Genomic DNA, 20392 nt, shown 5'->3' on the forward strand with positions numbered 1-20392 from the left:
AGGTGTAAGAAGAAGGTTCCAGCCAGCAAGCGCTTCACCATCCATAGAACATCCAATGTCCTAACTTTGTCCCTCAAGCGCTTCGCCAATTTCAGTGGGGGGAAGATCACCAAGGTGAGTCACCCTGTTGATGTCCAGGCTGCTCTTGAGAAGAGCAGGCCTAGGGATCTGCATGTCTGTCTTTTAATTTTTTCATTATTTATTTTGGTTTTTCGAGACAGGATATCTCTGTAGCTTTGGAGCCTTTCCTGGCCCTTGCTCTTGTAGACTAGGCTGGCTTCAAACTCACAGAGATCTGCCTGCCTCTGCCTCCTGAATGCTGGGATTAAAGGCATGTGCCACCACTGCCCGGCTTAAATTTTATTTTAGTTTATTTTATGTGTCTGAGTGTTTTTTCCTCCTTGTTAATCTGTATATCACTTGTAAGCCTGGTCAGAGGCCAGAAGGAGGTGATAGGTTCCCTTGGAAATGTAGTTACAGACGTTTGTGAGCCTACTATGATGCAGGGAATTAAACCTGGGTCCTCTAAGAGCAGCCAGTGCCCTTAACTGCTGAGTCATCTCTCCAGTCCCCTGAGACTTTTTGAGACAAGGTTTCTCTGTAGCTCTGGCAGTCCTCAGACTCACAGGGATCCACCTACCTCTGCCTCCCCAGTGCTGGTTTTAAAGGCATGTGACATTACTTAGCTATAGAAATTGTATCTAGTCTTGAATCTCTAAGAGGATTTATTATAAAAATTTATCTAGGGTTGGTTCAACGTGTAAAGGCACCTACCACTAAGCCTGATGACCTGATTCCTGGGACCTATTTGTGTGTGTGTGTGTGTGTGTGTGTGTGTGTGTGTGTGTGTGTGTGTACATATACACCCATATAGATAAAATGTAATGGGAAGAACTAAACATATCCTCCTGAGCTGGGCAGTGCAGACATGGTTGGTGGGGAGAGTGCTGTGGCAGTGTCCTGAGGAACTTAGGCCTTCTTGGCCGTAGTTTGGAGGAGTGCAGTGTGTTTGACTCTGAAGACAAGGGCTATGAGCCCATTGTTTACAATGGCTTATGAAATTTTGTCATAGAAAGGCATAGAAAAAAACTGGGTCTGGTAACCCTTGCCTGTCATCCCAGCACCTGGGATGTAGAGATGGGAGGGCTGCGAGTTCACGGGCAGCCAGACATTGTGAGTTGGTGTCTCCTCAGGCACATAGTGAAGACTGGCCAAAGCAAACATTTCTGAGGTTATGGATATAAATAACCTGTATTCTCCTGTGTAAGTGTTACTTAGTTTCCTTTTTTTTTTAAACTAGGATGTTGGCTATCCTGAGTTCCTGAATATCCGCCCATACATGTCGCAGAGCAGTGGTGACCCTGTCATGTATGGGCTCTATGCTGTCCTGGTACATTCAGGCTACAGCTGCCACGCTGGGCACTACTACTGCTATGTGAAGGTGAGTGTTGATGGCTGAACTCAGCTGTGGGCAGGTGAGCTTGTGCCACCCTTTGGGGCAAGTGACCAATGCCCATAAAATCTAAATGAGGCCATTGTACTTTTGTTTTTTTCTGGGAAACAGCAGTGCTTTGCATCCGTGTTTTGTTCCTCCTTTTCACGAATGTATAGAAAAAATGAGTTTTACACCGTGGTCCTGGGGCCAGCAAAATGGCTCAGCAGGAAAATTGCTCACCACCAGGCCTCACCACCTGAGTTCCATCCCAGGGACCCCCAGAGTGGGAGAACAGATTGAACTCCTTCAGGTTGTCCTCTGACTTCCACACTTGCATGGCATGTGCACATGCCCTCCCCCAAATAAATAAGTAAATAAATGTGAGTTTTAGGAGTTTTTAAAGGTTCATTAGTGGGTATGGTAAACCATGCCTTTGTAATTCCAGTATTCTGGAAGATTGAGAGTTTGAGCTCCGCTGAAAACACTGTGAGCCTCTGTCTTAGAATTGAAGAGATGTGTTCTTGTGGCCCCTCTGATGACTGCTGTTTTCTATAACCATCCCTTCTCACTGCTGCTCAGGCTAGCAATGGACAGTGGTACCAGATGAATGACTCCTTGGTCCATTCTAGCAACGTCAAGGTGGTTCTGAACCAGCAGGCCTACGTGCTCTTCTACCTGCGGTGAGTAACCTCCACCCTCCCTGGATTGTCCTGCTCTAGAGCGTGTTCTGCCTGAGCCAGGGTTCTTGGCAGCGCTTTCCTGTCTGTAAGCTCCTGGGGATTGACTAGAGGGGGAATGCCTGAACAGACCATCTCTAGACACATGTAGGGAGCGTGTGTCCTGGGAAGGACCTTTCAACCAAGCCCTCCTAGTGGGTGGGTGAAAACTGGATGGCAGTGCGGGGAGGGTTCTGACTGCCTACAGCAGTGGGTAGATAATTGTTACTTATGCTGTTACCTTAATGAGGCCTTTGCCTTGGTATGGCAGTAGCCTGGGCAACTTCCTCCAGTGAAGTTACCCTTTTCACACTGAGGATAGGCATGCAGCAGATCTTAGGAAGGCACCAGCATAGGCTGGCTATCCCTGAGGTGTCTTGTCACTTGATGCCACCCTGCTGAGTCTGGCAGATTTGGGACTCTTTGGTTTTCTGGCTCCTTGAGAATCTGCTCTAGAAGGGCTTTGTGCACTCCCTTGCAGATGTCCGAGGCTTCTGTCAAGCCTTAGAATGCAGAGGGCACGGCAGGGGTTCTAGAAGACTGCTTGGGACACTAGGACCTCTGCTGCTCCTTGCATTGCTTTCTTGGCACAAGTAAGGAAATCTCAATCCCTTTCTTCCCCCTGCAGAATTCCAGGCTCTAAGAAAAGTCCTGAGGGCCCTGTCTCCAGGATGGGTTCCACTCTTCCCAGTCGTCCCAGTGTCATTCCAGATCACCCCAAGAAGAGCCCTGGCAATGGGGTCGTTTCTTCCCCACTGATGGCAAAGGTACTGTGTAAGTGGAAGAACTTGCCTGGCTGCTCTTCTGGTTCCTGCTTTGAACATTGCAGAACTCTAGGGGATTTCTCTCAGGGACCTTGCCATGGTGAGACGAACCTGTAGGCTGTGACACTTTACAACAATTTTATTTCTTAAGGTGGTTAGCAGCTGCCCTGGGAAGGGAAAGATAGGACTCTAGGGCTCAACTGCTGCTCAGGAGTGCTAGACAGACTCCCAGGGAAACACCCACTGTGTTTTCTGTTAATGCTGGTGTCCTGGTTGTAGTCATGGCCTTGTGCTTCTTTATAATTCTTTGGTGCTAGATACAGGCATACCTGTGGGTAAAAGGATGCGATGTCTGCATTTATTCAAATGGTTCAGAGTAGAAGCATAGATATGTCTATATACACACAAACATGTACCCACATATACACAGTAATAAAACTTAGTCAGCTGTGGTCTTCTGAATTTTAATCCACATGATTTAACTGCAGAGTTGGAAGTCACTGCAGCCATTTGGGAAGCTGGCAGCCTCACTTGCAGAGGTGCCCCTGGTTGAAGGAGGCAAACCTGAGCATGCAGAAGCAATGGCAGGTACAGCCACGAGGACAAGGCTGCTTTACTTGCATGATCCAGTTCAACACACACACTCCTATACTGCACATTTGTAAAGCCGCCTTTGGAGAAGAAGGCCAGGTCTTCCTCAGTGTCCCAGGCTGTCCTTGAATTTGGGGTGCTCCTTCCATCTGTGCCTTCTGGATGCTGGGATTGTAGTGATTGCAGATGCAAGCTCTCACACCTGGTATCTTTCACTTGAAGTGAGTCCCAGGCAGATGTAATATACAACAAATGACTTGATTTTTGCAGAGAGAGAGAGAGAGATGTCAGGAAATAGTCTTTGTATGAGTAAGTTATCATAAAATGTAGGCCAAAAACTCAGAAGACAGAAGTAATTAAACCTCTGAAAGAAGGCTTTGTAACTTTTTAATTGATAAGAAACATAGCTACTGGCTAAAGTAAAATGCAAAGTTTTGTATGTGAAATAAAATAAACATAAAAATTACCAGGTTATGTTGGCTCATGCATTTAATCCCAGCACTCAGGAGGCAGAGACAGGTGGATCTGAATTTGAGGCCAGCCTCTAGATAGTGAGTTCCAGGACAGCCAGGTCAGTTACACAGAGAAACCCTGTCTTGAAAAACTGAGGGGCTGGAGAGATGGTTCAATGGTTAAGAGAACTGGCTGCCTCTTCCAGAGGCTCTGAGTTCAATTTCCAGCACCCACACGATGGCTCACAACCATCTGCAATGAGATCTGGTGCCCCCTTCTGTCCTGCAGGCATACATGCAGACAGAACATTGTATACATAATAAACAAACAAAAAATCTTTAAAACACAGTAAAGTTTTAAAAATGTTTGCAATAGGGGGCTGGGAGAGGTATCTCTCAGTGGTCAGTGTGTACTTAGCTGAGTTCCAGCACCAGTATTTGCTCTCCCCCACCCCACTCCCCACATACACACAAAAGGAACTGTAGCAGATACTAGGAAGCTCACATTTGCTGTGATTGCTGTGAAGGATAGGGATGGCAGCCTGAAGAGAGCCCAGATGCCTTGGCAGTGTGTGGAAATATGCATACGTTGCCAGAAAAGAGGAAATTCAGTCCTACCACCTGTGTCGAAGTTCATGAGGTAATCCACAGCCCAGGAATCCCATTTCTGGTAAATTATTACATGACTACTAAGTACAGAAAAGGCTGACTATATGTGAGGCCGTGCATGAGCCACAAGGCCTGTGGTGACCAAGGAAAGAGATGCAGCAGACAGGAGTGTGCTCAAGCAGGAGGTGGCCATTATGAAAGGTTTAGGAATAGGGGATTGCTTTCATATGGCCTTGGTTTTAGGATGTCAGAGCAACCGGAATTTTTTTTTTTTTATTTCATTGAGTAAATGTGTATCAAAAAGCACGTTTGACTTGGAGACTGCTGCATAGGGCAGGACTGCATCCAGTGATGTGCTTGACTGTAGGGCGGTAGGGCCACTCTGTTTGGATCTTCAGCCAAGGACGGTGAAGGTAATCTCTGGAGGGCTGCCGTGGTGCAATGGGGGCCTCAGTTCTTTGAGACTAAAAGGTAGCAGAAGAAAATGGCTCCCTTTTTTAAAGATGTATTTTTATTTTCTGTGTATGGGTGCTTGTTCTGCTTGCATGTGTATCTGTGCACCATGTACATGCAGTGCTCACAGAATCCAGAAGCCACCTGTGTATGCTGGAAATTGAACCCAAGTCTTCTAGAAGTACAGCCAGTGTTCTCTTAACCACTGAGCCATCTCACCAGCCCCCAAAACTTGTTCCCATTGACTTCCAGGAATTTTAGATTGACCTCTTGGACTTCTAAAATGACATCTAAACTATCAAATGTTTTATTTGTTTGTTTTAGTCACGGCATAGGGAATAGTATAAGCCATGAAGAGATACACAGCTACCAGTGAGAAACTGAAGACTTTGAGGGCCTACCCTGTGAGGAGGCTTTAGCTTGTAGCACTATGATGAAACGGATACAGAGTACACTCAGTGGAGAACAGTGTTTACATGATGGGGCCTTGCTACATTCTTTCCCTGTGCATTCTCTCAGATTTTGGTGAAACCCTGTTGCTTTTATAGGAAGGGCAGTCCTAAAGTGCAGCCTGTTTTGTATATATGTCCTGGAGTATTTACCATTAGCCAGAACCCAGTTGGCTCCCAGAAGCTACCCCTGATTGGGATGCCTGCTTTGGTTTGGCTGTAATCCCCGGGTGGTGCTCCCTTGGACTCTGAAGGCTTCCTTTCTTGCTCTTCTTTAGCGACAAGACTCTGTGATGATGAAAAAGCCACAGGCCCCTGAGGAGGTTGGTGTGCCAGTATCCAGGAATGGTTCCCTCCCAGGCCTGAAATTACAAAATGGATGTGTTCCTGCAAAGACATCTGCCGGGTCTCCTTCCCCAAGACTCACCCCAACACCCACACACATGCCTACCATTCTGGATGAGCCTGGAAAGAAGGTGAAGAAGTCAGCTCCCCAACAGTCTCTTACCGCATCCCCCACTACTTCTCAGGGCTCTCCTGGGACCAGCGAATCCAGGAGTCAGCGACCTGGGTCCTGGGCAAGCAGGGACACCATCTTCTCTACCTCCCCAAAGCTTCTGGTCAAAGCCTTTGCTAACGGGCACAGGCTGAAGGGGGAAGGCAGTGGTGTGGACCTGGAGAAAGGGGCTTCGAGTGGCTCAAGCCCTGAACACTCTGCCAGCAGTGACCCTGCCAAGGCCCCACAGACCGCAGAGGGCAGAGCTACACATTTCTGTGATTCTCAGGGAACAGACTGTCCCACCACTGGCCATTCCAAAGCACTGCTGAATGGAACAGATCCCAAGATAGTGAAGCTGAAGTCCCCTGCCCTGAGCAGCACCGCCTCTGAGCCCACAAGCCTCATGTCTCCTCCACCAGCCAAAAAACTGGCCCTGTCGGCCAAGAAGGTGGGTCTGTGAGGGTCTCCTCTCTGGAAGTGACTTGTAAAATGTTACTTGGAACTCGATGTAAGCATAGGAAGATAGGGCATCACAAAGGACTATGGCCTCCTTTGCTCCTTTAATTCAGAGGAACAGTGTCTGTTGACGTTCCCAGCCATTTGCCAATTGAGAGCAGGTTGTCTAGGGTGGAGGTAGTGGTTTGAGGGGACACCAGTTACTTAGCACTGCGGGTGTCTGGTGGAGTCTGTGATAAGAGTACTAACCAGTTCTCTGTAAATGGAGTCTGCTAGTTGAGCCACAGAGGAAGGACTATGGGCTCTTGGGCTGCTCAGGGTGGGAAGAACAGCTGAGCCATAGCGGGAAGAGGGATGTATGGGACTGGGAAGGAGTTTCCCATTCAGAGCTTGCGTGGGCAGTGAGTGATAGGTGGGAATTGTGCTGGGATGCTTGTTTAAATTCCTCCCTTTTTCCTTTTTATTTCTAACCAACAACACTCTCTGGTTCTTCTTCTGCCATCCCCTTTCTCCACCTACCCCCTTCTTTTTTTTTCTTCTGTCCCTTTATTCATCTTTCTGGGCTCTTTTATTTTATTTTTATTTATTTTTCAATTTTATTTTCCCTCTTCACTCACGGAAACCTTTTTTAGACCACCAAGTTTTTATTTATGTCAATAACTGCAGGCCAGCACCCTGCGGAGGGCGACCGGCAATGACATCCGTTCACCTCCCCCCTCAGCATTCTCCGACCTCACCTACCCCATGAAAGCCACCCACCCCGTCGTTGCCTCCTCTGGGCCTGTCAGTAAAACCAGGTGAGCTTGGGCACAGGCCCCGGGGTGCCGACTCCTTCCTTCCTGTGGTTACGTGTACTTGGCTAGTGAAGAGCCATGGGTCACCGAGGACAGAGGCCCCTCTTACCATCCCTGTCTGGTAAAAGAACTTCAGTTGATCGTCTTCATAGTCCCAAGTCTTGAGTTTTCACCTGCCTGCCACAGCACGTTGTAACCTGGAGTGCTGTGCACTATCTTGACCTGTACCTCCTCAAGAAGTTAGATGCTGTGTGAGTCCAGAGGCCTGTTAACCCCTGCAGGGACATCTTTCCTGCCAGGGTCATGACTTGGTCTCCGATAGTGCTTCCATTCCTTAGCTCTGGAAAGCATCCAGGCTGCCAGCTGCATGCCAGGCCTGAACAGGGAGACCTTAAGTGCTTTAGGATTCTTCAGGGCCCTTTAATCTCATCTGTAGATGATCTTTGCGATCCAGTGCGATGCAGGAACACATGGTGCTGGTGTCCCTTAGGAGTACTGAATGGCATGATATGAAGATATATGGTTATTTGGGTTCACAGGGACCCAAATGCCTTGGCAGCTGGGAGATAGGAACAAAGAGAAGGCAAGAGTGAGGTCCTGGGTCACTGCTGGGCTCCTCCAATCCCAGGATGCCGTGAGGGTGACATCTGTTGCTGTCTCCACCCCCACCCTGAGTGTGCATACATCCTGTCTCTAGCATGACATTTTTGGTGTTTTCTTAAATATTAAGGTTCCCAAATGTTAAGGCACTGGGGGAAATTGTTCTTTCCTTGTCTTGTTTTTGTGTGAGATGGGGTCTTCCTATATAGACCAGGCTGGCCGCAGACTCAGAGATCCTCCTGCCTCTGCCTCCTGTGTGCTGGGATTAAAGCTGCACCACCACACTTGGCACAAGCTAACAAGCTATTTTGTTTTAATTGTTTTTTAGACTTCAGTGTATGAATGTTTTGCTTGCATGTATATCTGCACCATGTGTGCTTGGTGCCCACAGGTCAGAAGAGAGGAGCTGGAGTTACAGGTGAATGTGAGCCACCATTTGGGTGCTGGAAACTGAACCTACAAGAGGAACGAGTGCTCTTAAGTGTGCAGCTGTCTCTCCAGCCCAGTGTAAATGTTTTCTTAAAGCTCCAACAGACACTGAGAGTGACACTTGTTTGGATGGCACAGCTAGTCTCTTCCGTTTGGGTAATGACAAGTACAGTCTCCATGAATCCACTAAGCCTTTGAGGTGCCCACACAGGCATGCCTCACATACTCGGTCCCTACTTTATTCCTCTTACAGTAGTTGCCTCTATGAAATTGGGTCCCCAGTCCCCAGCCCAGATGCAAAGGAACATAACTGTGGATGATGCATGGCTTGTTTTGCTGCTCTTGGAATGCTCAGTCCCCAAGGGAACCATTGTGGCCTCTGGAGATTGGAAGATCAACCTGGATAGGATGTTTTGTTTATTTTAGCTCTTGACACATTTGAGTTGAAAACTTGAAACATAAGGATTTGGTTCCTTTGTTTTGCTTTTATTTTTTGTTGTTTGAAGGGAAGATTTGGGGGTTTGGTTTTGAGACAGGGTCTCACATAGCCCTGGCTGGCCAGGAGCCCACCTGTCTCTGCTTCCCACGAGCTGTGACTGAGGCTTATGTTGGGCTGCCCAGCTGATCTTGTTTGCTGTAGCCTTTGCATAACTCAGATTTTTTTTAATTAATTTATTATGTATACAATATTCTGTCTGTGTGTCTACCTGCAGGCCAGAAGAGGGCATCAGATCTCATTTCAGATGGTTGTGAGCCACCATGTGGTTGCTGGGAATTGAACTCAGGACCTTTGGAAGACCAGGCAATGCTCTTAACTGCTGAGCCATCTCTCCAGCCCGCATAACTCAGATTTGATGTGTGTTGGAGAATGGCCTTGAACTTACAACCCTCCAGCCTCTATTCCCTAAGTTCTGGGTCACAGTAAGAGTTGACACACTCACTTGTATCATTTATCAGTCTGTTTGAAGACAGGCTGTCAAATGGCACAGGCTGTTCTTCAACTCACTAAGTGGTAAAGGCTGCCCTTCTTGCCTCAACTTCTCAACCTCCTAAGTGCTATAATTGCAGGTATGTGCCACCATGCCTGGATTTAAAAAGAATAGAATGTTTGATGCTCAGATCTGTGCTCTGAGTGTAGCCCAGTGGTACAGTGCTTGCTTGGCATGCCCAAGGTTCTTGTTCAGTTTTCAACCTACAAAAAAACAAAAAACAAAAAACACCTTTGTAACAAGAAACTGCGACATGGACTAACTTTGATTTTACATAGATTGAATTTTGTTAGCCTGCCTTTAAAAGCTGTGGAATTTGCATGTGTATCTAAGAATCACAAAGACAGAATAACCTTTTAAAATTCCAGGATGAGCTGGGTAGGGTGACACTCACCTTTAACCCAGGCACTCAGGAGGCAGAGGCGAGCAGATCTCTGTGAGTTCGAGAACAGCCCGGTCTGTGTAGCCAGTTCTGGGCCAGCCCGAGCTACATAGAGAGATCTTGTCTCAAACCCTAACATGTGAAGGGAACTGGGGTGAGGGTTGGCAGAGGAATGACTTGTGCAGGTCTTCTACAGTGACTTTCCCTGTACCTACTGTCTACAGGGCTATTGCACCTGCTCCCCGACCATCTACCCTCCCGAAGCATTCCATCCACCCCCACTCTGCATCACTGTCCAGTAGTAGCGCCAAGCCCTTAGGGACATCAGAGCCACAGAGCTGCCGCTCCTCTGCCGGGATGCCCCTGCCTCAGGTCAACGGGCACTTCATGTCCCACTTACACCAGCTGCCAGAGGCCAGCGAGGCCCCGCACAGCCCCTCCAAAAAGAGGAAAAAGACCCCTAATGGAGATCCCCAGAGACTGGGTATAGATACACATCTCCCACAGTGCCTCGGGGGAGCACCTGCAGCAGTACGCAAGAAGAGGAAGAAGAAGAAGTACGTGGAGGATATGGCTGCCACGGCTCCCCAGCAGGAAGGCCAGTCTAAGGACCAGAAGGAAGAGGGTACACATCCCCAGGTAAATGACCATCAAGTGAGTCACATCCTGGACAGTCACCATGTGAGCAGCAGGAAAAGGAGGAAGAGGAAGAGATCAGAGAGACTTAGCCAGGAAGCCATCCTCTCCCAGAGTCTTCTACAGCATGGGTAAGAGCATGGCTGGGATATACCCATAGCCTTCCCGGGTGGTGTGTGCTAATCATACAGTGCTGGCCTTGACGTGGGGTCGAAAGTGTCCTGTGTGAGTTTGTGCCATAGGCTGAAAGAAGATAGCCACATCCAGGCCGTGGATATCACTGTGCATAAGAAAGACCAAGAATTACAGGGTCATATGGCCCCAGGCCAGGCTGTGTGTTTAGATGAGGTTGCAACAACATCCTGTGGATGCAGTGTACGTGCCCCGGATAAAGCAAGGACTGTGTGTTAGTTATCTTTAGCATCATGCTGACTGTCACTGTGGACAGGGTGGAGTGAGCTCAGTGTGGAGTAAACCCCCATCTGCACGGCACTGCCAGTGGTCTCAGGAATGTTGGGGTGGAGCTTTCGTGGGTTTTTTTTTTTAATTTATTTATTTGTTTGTTTTATGTGCATTGATATGGGGGTTTCAGATCCCCTAGAACTAGAGTTACAGGTGGTTATGATGTGCCATGTGGGTGCTGAGAGTAGAACCTTGGTCCTGTGGAAGAACAGCCAGTGTGCTTAAATTCTAAGCCATCTCTCCAGCCCTGCTTTGGTTTCTTTCTAAGTCCCCCTTCCCCTTGTAATTAAATAAATCTAATTTAATTTTAATTTGTGTGTGTTGTGTGTGTGTGTGTGTGTGTGTGTGTGTGTGTGCGTGCGCATGCATGTACATGGAGGTCAGAGGACAGCTTGCAGGTGTTAATTCTCGCCTTCTACCAGGTAGGTTCTGGGGATCAAACTCAAGTTGTCGGCCTTGATGACAAGCACATTTACTCACTGAGCCATCTCAACAACTTTTTTTAAGCATTATATTTATTTGTTTACACGTGTGTGTGCATGTGAGCATGCTTGCACACCATGGCACATGTGTAGTGGACAACTTGAGGGAATAGAAATCAAACTCAGGTCAGCAGGCTTGATTCCAAGTGCCATTAATAGCTGAGTTGTCTCACAGGCTCACGGGGTGGAGCTGTGGTGCCATCAAGGAGCTTCACTCTTGCCTGTGGTGTGCCTGCAGGGCTGACTGTACCCCTCCTTTGGCTCCCCACAGCTGCTGCCCTGCAGACCACTGTGAGCCTGAGGCCAGGACAGAGTTGCAGAGGAAGAAGAAGAAGAGAAAAAGGATACATGCCTCACAGCAGGAAGAGGAAGAAAGCCAGCACCCAGAAGTCCAGAGGAGCCCGAGGCCCAGTGTCACCCCAGTCCCTGAGTTGAGCATGACTGGTCATCTTTGTAGTGACCGCCTGGGTGAGGACTGCTGCTGATAGCCACAAAGGTGGCCTCTCACTATTCCTCATTGCAGGCAACTGGGAGCTCTCCACATGCCATCTTTCTGTCACCAGCTAATCCCTCAGTCATCTCAGAGTAAAGGCATGGCTAGCGTAGCCATGAGCATTTCATCCACGAGCTCTGGATGGGGGCAGGCAGCAGAGCTCTAGTCTAGGTTCCATGCACCTTGTAGTTCTGGGCCTGTGGTACAGCTCATCCCTGTGGCACACGGCAGAGCAGAGCTGCTCACTGACAGTCAGGAAACCAGAGAGAGCAAAAGGGCACTGTGGACCTACTCTTCCTGGGGAGAGCAAGCACCCAGTGATCTGAACACTTCCTGTGACAGGGCATAGTCTTGTGGGACACTTGAAGGTCCTACTTGCAGCAGGCCCTTTGTGGTTGAGTAGTTAGATTGCACTTGGAGGTGGTTCTGTCAGCTGAGGACAAAGATCTCAGTGCTGGCTTTTTGTTGTTTTCTCATGAATGGACTTGGACAGTGAGGTAGGATTATCACTAGGAAGTTATCTGTTGATGTGTGATTTGGTTTTAGTGTGTCCTCTGATTACAGGACTGGGACAAGCGCCTCTCGTTGGCTGGAACAGAGATCAAGAACCCGATGTGGTCCAGGCGTTGCTCCAGGACTCATCTGATAAGGCTTATGGGAAAAAAGGTACGGGTCTGAGGCAGGGCTTCCTAGAGTCTGACTGATTCGGGTTGTAGGAGAGGTGTGGGGAGGGGTCCTGGTGTTCTAGGAGGTGTGGAGACCACAGTGCTCGGATTTATAAAACTTCAACACTTGTTGAATATGCTTTAACCTGACCCTTGCTGTGGCAGAAAGGCAGATTCTGTCCCTGGATCCGAAAGATCTGAGACCCAAGAGCAGGGCAAAGTGGGGAGCATAAACCCTGGGCCACCTGAGCAGAATATCCTGGTCCCCAGTTCAGAAGAGCAAAGGGATGAAGCCCCCGGTCCTCGTGTTGGCAGTACTGACTTTGGTCCTGTTTTACAAAGCAGACTTGGAGCATGAACCCTTTTTCTGAAGTGAGAACCCACGTTAGAGAGAAGTTTGCAGTTGGAATTGGAGCTCACATTGATCACACCCACCTCCCCTTTCGTGTTTCTTCTGTTGAGAGGCAGTCAGAACCCTACAGTGGTTAGAGCAGATGGGCCTTGGTGGTAAATGAGTCCTGAGGAGAGTCTGCAGGGTGGCTGGGACCCATGGGTGCTGACAGAATGTGTCTTGTACAGTTTTGACCTGGGATGGTGAGCCTTCAGCAGTCAGTCAGGATGCCATCAAAGACAGCAGGTTGGCCCGGACTCAGACCGTGCTTGATGACTGGGATGAAGAGTTTGATCGAGGAAAGGTATGGTGTGCGGCTATGACCATAGGCTTGGGGCTGCAGGTGGGCACGGTTCAACGTGAGCGTTGAGAACAGTTTCTGGTGCAGTTGTGTGTGCACAGAGCAGCTGGGCGAGGCTGGAGTCAGCCTCCTGGGTTCCCTCCTGGTGAACTGTTTCTCCGTGCATCCAGTACTCTGGGCAGGTGTGGGTTTCTTCCTTCTGTCTCCTCCTCAGGAAGACGAGGGTGGCAGGAGCCTGCCTCAGAGGCCATCCATGTGCGGTAACTGCACATGTGTCTAGGAAGCATATGCTATGTATGCAGCAAGAAGCCTCTGAGACTTGGAGGAGCCCTCTCTGGGAACCATGTGACACTGTGATTCTTAATGTAGGAAAAGAAAATTAAAAAGTTCAAGAGAGAAAAGAAGAGAAACTTCAATGCCTTCCAGAAGCTCCAGAGCAGACGGAACTTTTGGTCTGTGACTCACCCTGCTAAGTTCGCCAGTCTCAGCTATCGCCGCTGAGCTCGCTGTGCTTGTTAGAGGTCAGCTTGGGTGTGTGCTGTCTGCTGTGCATGGTGCTCTGTGGTCGTGTCTGTCTGTGGTCTGTATGTCTCGTCATTGGTGTGTGTGCATGTTAGTGTGTACTTTGGTTTTGTATGTCTCTGGTAGCTGATTGTGTGTGTCTGGTGTGTGTAGCATGTGTAGTCTCTGATGTATGGTCTGTTGTGTATGTTTATCTGTGGTGTATGTGTACTGTGTGTCTGCGGCGTGTGTATGGTATTAAATATGTATGTATGTCTGGTATGTACATGGCATGTGTGACCTGTGGTATGTATGGTATCTGTGACCATTTGGTGTATGTAGTATGTCTGCCTGGTGTATGTGATAGATGTGTGTAGTGTGTTTTGTAAATGTCTTGCATGTCTGGTGCATGAGTTTGTGGTGTGTGTGTCTTGTGTCTATTTGTAGGTATGGCTGACTGTCTTTTGAAGGACCCAGGGATGTCATAAGATTGTCATGGTCTCTCTTCTCACCAGGAAGACCAGTGCACCTGTGCCACTTCATCCCAGAGCTGTCACATCACATCCTGGGAACTGTCCACTTGGTTCTGAGGAGGGGCCTTGTGCAGACTCCACTGCACTGTGAGCCTGCCATGGTGGAGGCTCCTGGTGCCTCTGTTCACAGATGATCTAACAATGAAGCCCTGGGGCTTCAGCTCAGGGCCTCTGGTGGCATTCATAATGAACCTCGCAAGAGAAAGACTTGCCTGTGGTGTCACGCCGACAGTAACCCAGGAGACATCTACAAAGGCTGAGCATCCTTATAGACCCTGGGGTCTAGGTAGGAAACACCTCTGTTCCTGGTCTGGGGTTGTCAGAGACAAGACTGGGGCCAGCATCTCCCAGCATGTCCTTCACTCAGGATGGTGGCGCATTAGTGCCTCTTCTGGTGAGCCCTCCTTTACTCTCCTGCTGGAGCTGTATTGTGGCCCTATCCTCAAAAGGGCCTCTGTATGACTGACTGTCAGCTGCAGAACCCCTGGTGACTGCACTGCCCCTATCCCCAAGTGCATCTCCTCGAAGGCCTCCATACCTTCTAGAAATCAGCAGCTTCTAGGCATGGGAGAGCCTTGAAATATGTGCCAGCGCCTCTGCTTCTAAGGCTGCTATCCCTGCTGAGGTGACTTTGACGAGCTTCTCCTGCATCTGCACTAACCTACGGGTCTCTGTCAAGGTGATGGTCTTTAGAGATGAATTCTCCGTTATTTTACTACTTATGATAAAGCATTTATTTTTGACCAGGCCTGTGGCTTCCTGTAGCAATATGTTCCCTGATATGCAAATATTGGCTTCATTTGCTCAATTTTGTGAGTGCTTTGACATTGAGAAGATTGTATGTCTCAAAAAGAGTCCTTTTCTGTCTTGCTCAAGCTGTCCCTGCAGACTTTGGTTTAACAAGACTCCCTAGTGAGGGCCATATTTCCAAGGGAAGGCAGCACTCAGGAGATGGGAGTTTCCAGAAGGTTCTTCCTCATAGGGCATGTCTCTTTCCCGAAGTTGTAGGCTGCTCTGGACTGGCTTCCTCAGTCTGGGCCTCTTGGGAGGGGTGGGGGCTGCCTTGTCAATTCCATGTGTAGCATTTTATCCAGCTGCCCAATCAGGGCCTTAGTGCTGCGTTGTGGAAAAAACTGTGTTCTCCGTGTGAGGAGGTAAGGTCTTGTTTCCATGTGGGTGTTTCCTTCCTGTTTGTGCCCCTCCCTTTGGAAATAAAGGGAGGGAGCAGCAGTTCCGTGGTGGGTCTGCTGGCTGAGTCTTCCAGCCGAATGTAATCAGTCTTGTGTGGGCCGGATTCTGGACACCGTGTCCAGGAAGGGTGAGGACTCCATGCGTTGTCTTGGAGAGAGGCAGGCACCTTCGTGGGCAGGGATTGTCATTTCATTTGTGGTATTGTCATTTGTTCCTGTATCAGTTGCTTCTAGGCCACATTTGTTTTTTCCTATGACATTCTCTAGTTGAGTGTCGTAGAAGCTGCCAGCACAGAATTGATCTGTCTCCTGTGTTTCCTCTACATTGGTTCCTTCCTTTGTCTGCTAGATTATCCGTTATAAAATCTCTTCCAAGGGAGTGTAACCCACTTGGGTAGTCATGATCCCCCAGCTGACATCCTGACCTCTGGCAGCATATGTTACCGTTAGTGAAGGCAAGTCCTTTCCTTCCTTAGAAGCCATTAGAAACAGGCTAGGGACACAGTTGTCCTGGAAAAATCATCAGAGTTCTAGGCGACATGTCCTGATATAAGTAACCGAGGCTTTTCTAAAAGTAGCCATTTTGTTGGATCAAATCATATCAGTTTGAACTTTGTGTTTGGCAGTAGATGTGGTTTGGGCCCATGTGCAGAGGGCTGCTTCCCTGGTGTTTCTGTTTTCACTCACCCGCCTGTTTGGGGGCTGTTCTTGTCCTACATCCTCGTGTGGCTGCATCTGTATGTGTACAGGGATCCCCACACTCTCCACTCTCCTCTCAAGAGCCCCCAGATATTGCCAAGATCTTGGTGCAATAAAGTAATGCATTTTTGTGAGTTCTCTCTGTGTCTGCCTTTTCCTTTCACTTTTAAAAAAAGCTAACCCCAGCAATGGCCAGGCTGCCTCTCCAGATCAGGTGGCTGTGTTTCCATGCTGTCCTCTCCGACGGCCATCCACAGCTGGGATCAGAGAGGATCGTCGTTTGAGCCTAGGAGTTACGAGCCATCTTGGACAATGTACTGGGATCCCCTTCTTAGGGAAAAATCTTTTAAATAAAAGATTTAAAGAAATGTATCTAAGTTTATCCCATAATTGTATTTGTTATTTAAGAATGAAGGCTGATGGGCAGTGGCGGCACACTCCTTTAGTACTAGCACTTGGGAACAGAGGCCAGCCTGGTCTCCAGAGTGAGTTCCAGAACAGCCGGAGCTGTTATACAGAAAAACTCTGTCTCAAAAATCAATAAAAGAAAATAAAAAAGACAACTTCTGGTTCTGTAAATGTTGGGGGTGGTTTTTAAAGAATACTGTAGAAAGGAAACTCAGAGAAGTGTTGTTCCCCCTAGGTGTATTGTCAAGTGGAGAATGTTGTCACTATCTGTTGTGGGGGACACTATCTGGAGAGACATAAACAAATGTCCACCACCTCATGGGCACCAGTGACAACCTGTAGACAGATTTCACCGGAGCCCAGCTCTGGGAACCAGAAAGGTTATTGGGTTTGCCTACAGAATCTGACTAGAAGGGAACCACACCCAGGCATGGATGGTGACTTCCCACCCTTCTGCCAACCCTGCACAGGGCATATACTATAGCAAGTCCTGAGACCACAGGTTCATGCACAATCGATGTGGAAAGTTCTTCTGTAGATGTGTTGCTCTTATTGGTTAATGAATAAAATTGCTTTAGCCTATAGCAGACAGAATATAGCCAGGCTCAGAGAGAGAGAGAGAGAGAGAGTACATGGGGGTCAGAGAGATGCCATGTTGCTGCTGAAGGAAATAGATGCCTGAGCCTTACCAGTAGGCCACAACCTCGTGGGGATATATAGATTAATAGAAATGAGAACTTAAAATGTAAAAGTCAATAAGAAGCCTGAGCTAATCGGCCAGTATTGTAATTAATATGGTTTGTTTTTGTGAGACTATTTGGGCCTGGGCGGCCAGGAAACGGACATGCCATCTCCATTTACATACAATTTTGGCAAAATTACCTATAGGTGTCTGGGAAGAGCAGAAGGGATGACTTGAAGCATGATTAATAAAAACAGAAATTGGGGCTCAGCCTGAAGATCTGAAAAGCAAAACAGCCAGCCACTGGCTCTTAATTTTGACCTGAGTCCAAAATGGCAATCCTGCCTCCAGGAATCTCAGAGTGAGACTGAGAGCTGTCTCCCATTTTACAATCCTCTCTAGTTCTGGGATTAAAGGCACACGCTGCCCAGTTTCTATGGCAGCTAGTGTGGCTTCCGGGATTAAAGGTGTGTTACTTCGGCCTGGTCTGTAAGGCTGGTCAGTGTGGCTCTTTTATTTTCTGCACTTCAGGCAAGCTTTATTAAAAATATAAATGAATTGCCTCTACCATGGCTGAGATAGATGAGAGTCTGGTGATGCTCCTCGGCCCATCTAGCGGGAATATCAGCTGTCAACTGCCTAATTCTGAGGGTCTTTTGAAAGTTGCCTCAGCAATGACTGGCTGTTACGTTCCAAGGATAGTGTTGTACAATACCATAATGCTAATATCAGCATAGTCCCTTCTGATCTAGTGGCACGATGTCCCAGCAGCTTCCCCAGCCACAGGTTGGAGGCGTGATGAGAAGACACTTGTGTTTTGTGTGGACTGGGTTTCTTCCTTGACACAGGACTTTGTTAGGTGTCTATGGAAATTGCTGGTCCCTCAATGGCCATCCCAACCCCACTGGTTTTGCTCAGCAGAGCATCTGTTCTGAAAGTTGGGATCAGACAGTTTTCTCCAAAGTTGCCTGTGAGCAGGAGGGTTCCAATTAGGAAAGCCAACCTTCTGAACCTGTGGCTCAGACCTGGAAGTTTCTGGTCTAATAGACACAGGGATTTGGTCTTTGGCATAGTGTTCTCAGCTGTTTATCCAGACAATATAAGAACAGAAAAGCAAGCATGGGTGAAGTGAGTGAGGTCACTGCTGTCCACAAACCAGAGAAGCGTGCAGTGACTTCTCAGTAACCAGACTGACACTTCTGGGGCACAGTGCTGGCCAGGGTACTAGATCACCCTCTTACTGACACTTTGCCAAAGCCTGGCTGGCTCTGGCATGAATGTGAAGTCAAGCCGATGACTTGTGGTTGATGAACTGGTGGTTCCAATGGAGGATGAGTACTTTCGGGAAAAGACCACAAGGATGGAGGAAGGTGTGGCCAGGTCTACAGGAAGTGCCTGAAGGAGGCACAGCGTGAGAGTGTTGACATGGGGGTCAGCTGGGTTCCTGGGATAACTTCAGGCAGTGATAAAGGTGACCTAGGCAGGTGATACTGGCTAACCTGGTCTGACTGGCCTCTTAGACACCTGAGCTGACAACTTCTGCACCTGGAGAGGGGTGGAGTACAGAGGACACAGTAAGGATGACCAGGCCTGTGGGAGGCCAAGAAGACTGGGAGCCCAGAGCTAAATACTTGCTTTTCTTGTGGCAAAGTACCAACAGAAGTTGATGTGGGATTCCCCTCTGTGTGCTGTGAATACCATTGGTGAATAAAGAAACTGCCTTGGCCTGTTGATAGGGCAGAACTTAGATAGGCGGAGGGGGGGGTGGACTAAACTGAATGCTGGGAGAAAGAAGGCTGAGTCAGGAAGAAGCCATGTAGCGCTGCCCCCACCTCTGCCACTGCAGACAGAACTTTACCTGGTAAGCCACAGCCACTTGGTGATACACAGATTAATAGAGATGGGTTAGTTTAGGATATAAGTTAGCCAGAAATATGCTTAAGCTATTGGCCAAACAGTATTGCAAATAATATGGTTTCTGTGTGATTATTTCGGGACTGAGCAGCCGGGAACCAACAGGTGAGCTCCTCCAACAAGAAGTAACTTGTGAAAGGAAGGTTTATTCTGGACCACCAAGCTACAGCCCTTCCTGATGGGGTGGTCATGAGCATGAGGCAGCTGTCGCGCTGTGTCTGCTCTCAGGAAGCAGACGGATGCTGGTGCTCAACTCGTCCTCAGCCTATAGAATGGTGCCACCACCCCCAGTTAGAGTGAGTCTTCCCATCTCAGTAAACCCAGACTAGAAACTTCATCACTGGCCTGCCCAGAGATGTGTCTCCTAGGTGATGTTTAGACCCTGTCAAGCTGGCAACATTAACCGCTGCGTGCATGAAACGAAGCTATGGACACCGCTGCCCTCCATCCTCTGTGGCCTGCAGCCTCAGGAAGAGGTACCTTTGGCTGAGCTGGGCCCTCCGCTTTGTTTTTCATCCAGGGGTGGTGGACCTTACTGCCTTCATACCCTGTCTGCCTGCTGTGTCTCACGCTCTTACCATGCTCACAAGTCCCGTCTTGAGCACTGTCATTCTTTGCCTTCACCCAGCTCCCTCGACCTTCCAGTGTGCTTCAGCTTCTTGTTCCCTGCTCTCCCTTTCCACTGCCCTCATCCCTCCATTCATGCCTCACTTCGGTTCCATAGGTGATGTGTGTTTGCCCCAGGCCTCTCAGGATCCCCTGTCATTGCCCTCCCCAATTGCTCTCATCCCCCATTCAGAGTGAGCCAGCAGGTGCTGGCAGGTTGTGATCTGCCTCTTTGATCTGTGCTTATTCCTGTAGTTAGTTGGTTAGAGTCCCTGACTTCAGCCTGGAGCTCCTCCCCTGTATGCACCTGTATACATGCACACATCTGTCTTGAACGCCTGATCTAACTGCCCGCTGTCTTGAAATGCCTGATGAAGCCTGGGACACTGTCCCTTCTCCAGGACTTGGTCTTCCCTCTAGTTCTCCAATCTCACTGTCTCCTAAAGCAGGAAATCCTGCTGAATGGTGGGATGGACAAGCTGCTTGTGAGAGGACACGGTCAGATGATGTCCCCTTGCTCTCAGCCAGGGCATCCCTGAGGCCCCAGTGACCTGTCTGAAAGGTGCCTCTACCAGGTGCCTTAGGTCAGGGACTGGCTCCTCCCCATTGACCAACGGGAGGCAGTTGCTTAGGCCCAGCGCTTCCTCAAGGACACCTCCTTTCGCCTGGTTCCAACTCTGCCAAGGTGGAGGTCAGGTTGGAGTGAGATTTTTTTCTTTCTTTTCCTTTTAGTTTTTCAAGACAGAGTTTGTCTATATAGCCCTGTAACTCACTCTTTGACCAGGCTAGCCTCAGACTCAGAGGTCCTCTG

The 20392-nt window shown here is 48.6% G+C and overlaps 1 protein-coding gene across 3 annotated transcripts in view; it reads left to right on the top strand.

Annotated features, from left to right (window-relative positions):
• Usp36 (ubiquitin specific peptidase 36) overlaps nucleotides 1-16105 on the top strand; it is a 31462-nt gene extending 15357 nt beyond the window's left edge. For all 3 annotated transcript variants that reach the window (XM_085696120.2, XM_085696119.2, XM_048451855.3), the window contains 12 exons: nucleotides 3-114; nucleotides 1301-1441; nucleotides 2015-2115; nucleotides 2780-2918; nucleotides 5748-6416; nucleotides 7091-7221; nucleotides 9843-10385; nucleotides 11470-11666; nucleotides 12256-12357; nucleotides 12936-13051; nucleotides 13418-13569; nucleotides 14065-16105. In XM_085696120.2, coding sequence (XP_085552246.1) covers nucleotides 3-114; nucleotides 1301-1441; nucleotides 2015-2115; nucleotides 2780-2918; nucleotides 5748-6416; nucleotides 7091-7221; nucleotides 9843-10385; nucleotides 11470-11666; nucleotides 12256-12357; nucleotides 12936-13051; nucleotides 13418-13549 — 2383 coding nt within the window. In that variant the 3' untranslated portion in view covers nucleotides 13550-13569; nucleotides 14065-16105. The remainder of the gene's footprint in view (nucleotides 1-2; nucleotides 115-1300; nucleotides 1442-2014; nucleotides 2116-2779; nucleotides 2919-5747; nucleotides 6417-7090; nucleotides 7222-9842; nucleotides 10386-11469; nucleotides 11667-12255; nucleotides 12358-12935; nucleotides 13052-13417; nucleotides 13570-14064) is intronic.
• The last annotated feature ends 4287 nt before the right edge of the window (nucleotides 16106-20392 follow it).

This window comes from Myodes glareolus, chromosome 9 (assembly GCF_982192425.1).
Source record: "Myodes glareolus chromosome 9, mMyoGla1.1, whole genome shotgun sequence".
NCBI lineage: Eukaryota > Metazoa > Chordata > Mammalia > Rodentia > Cricetidae > Myodes > Myodes glareolus.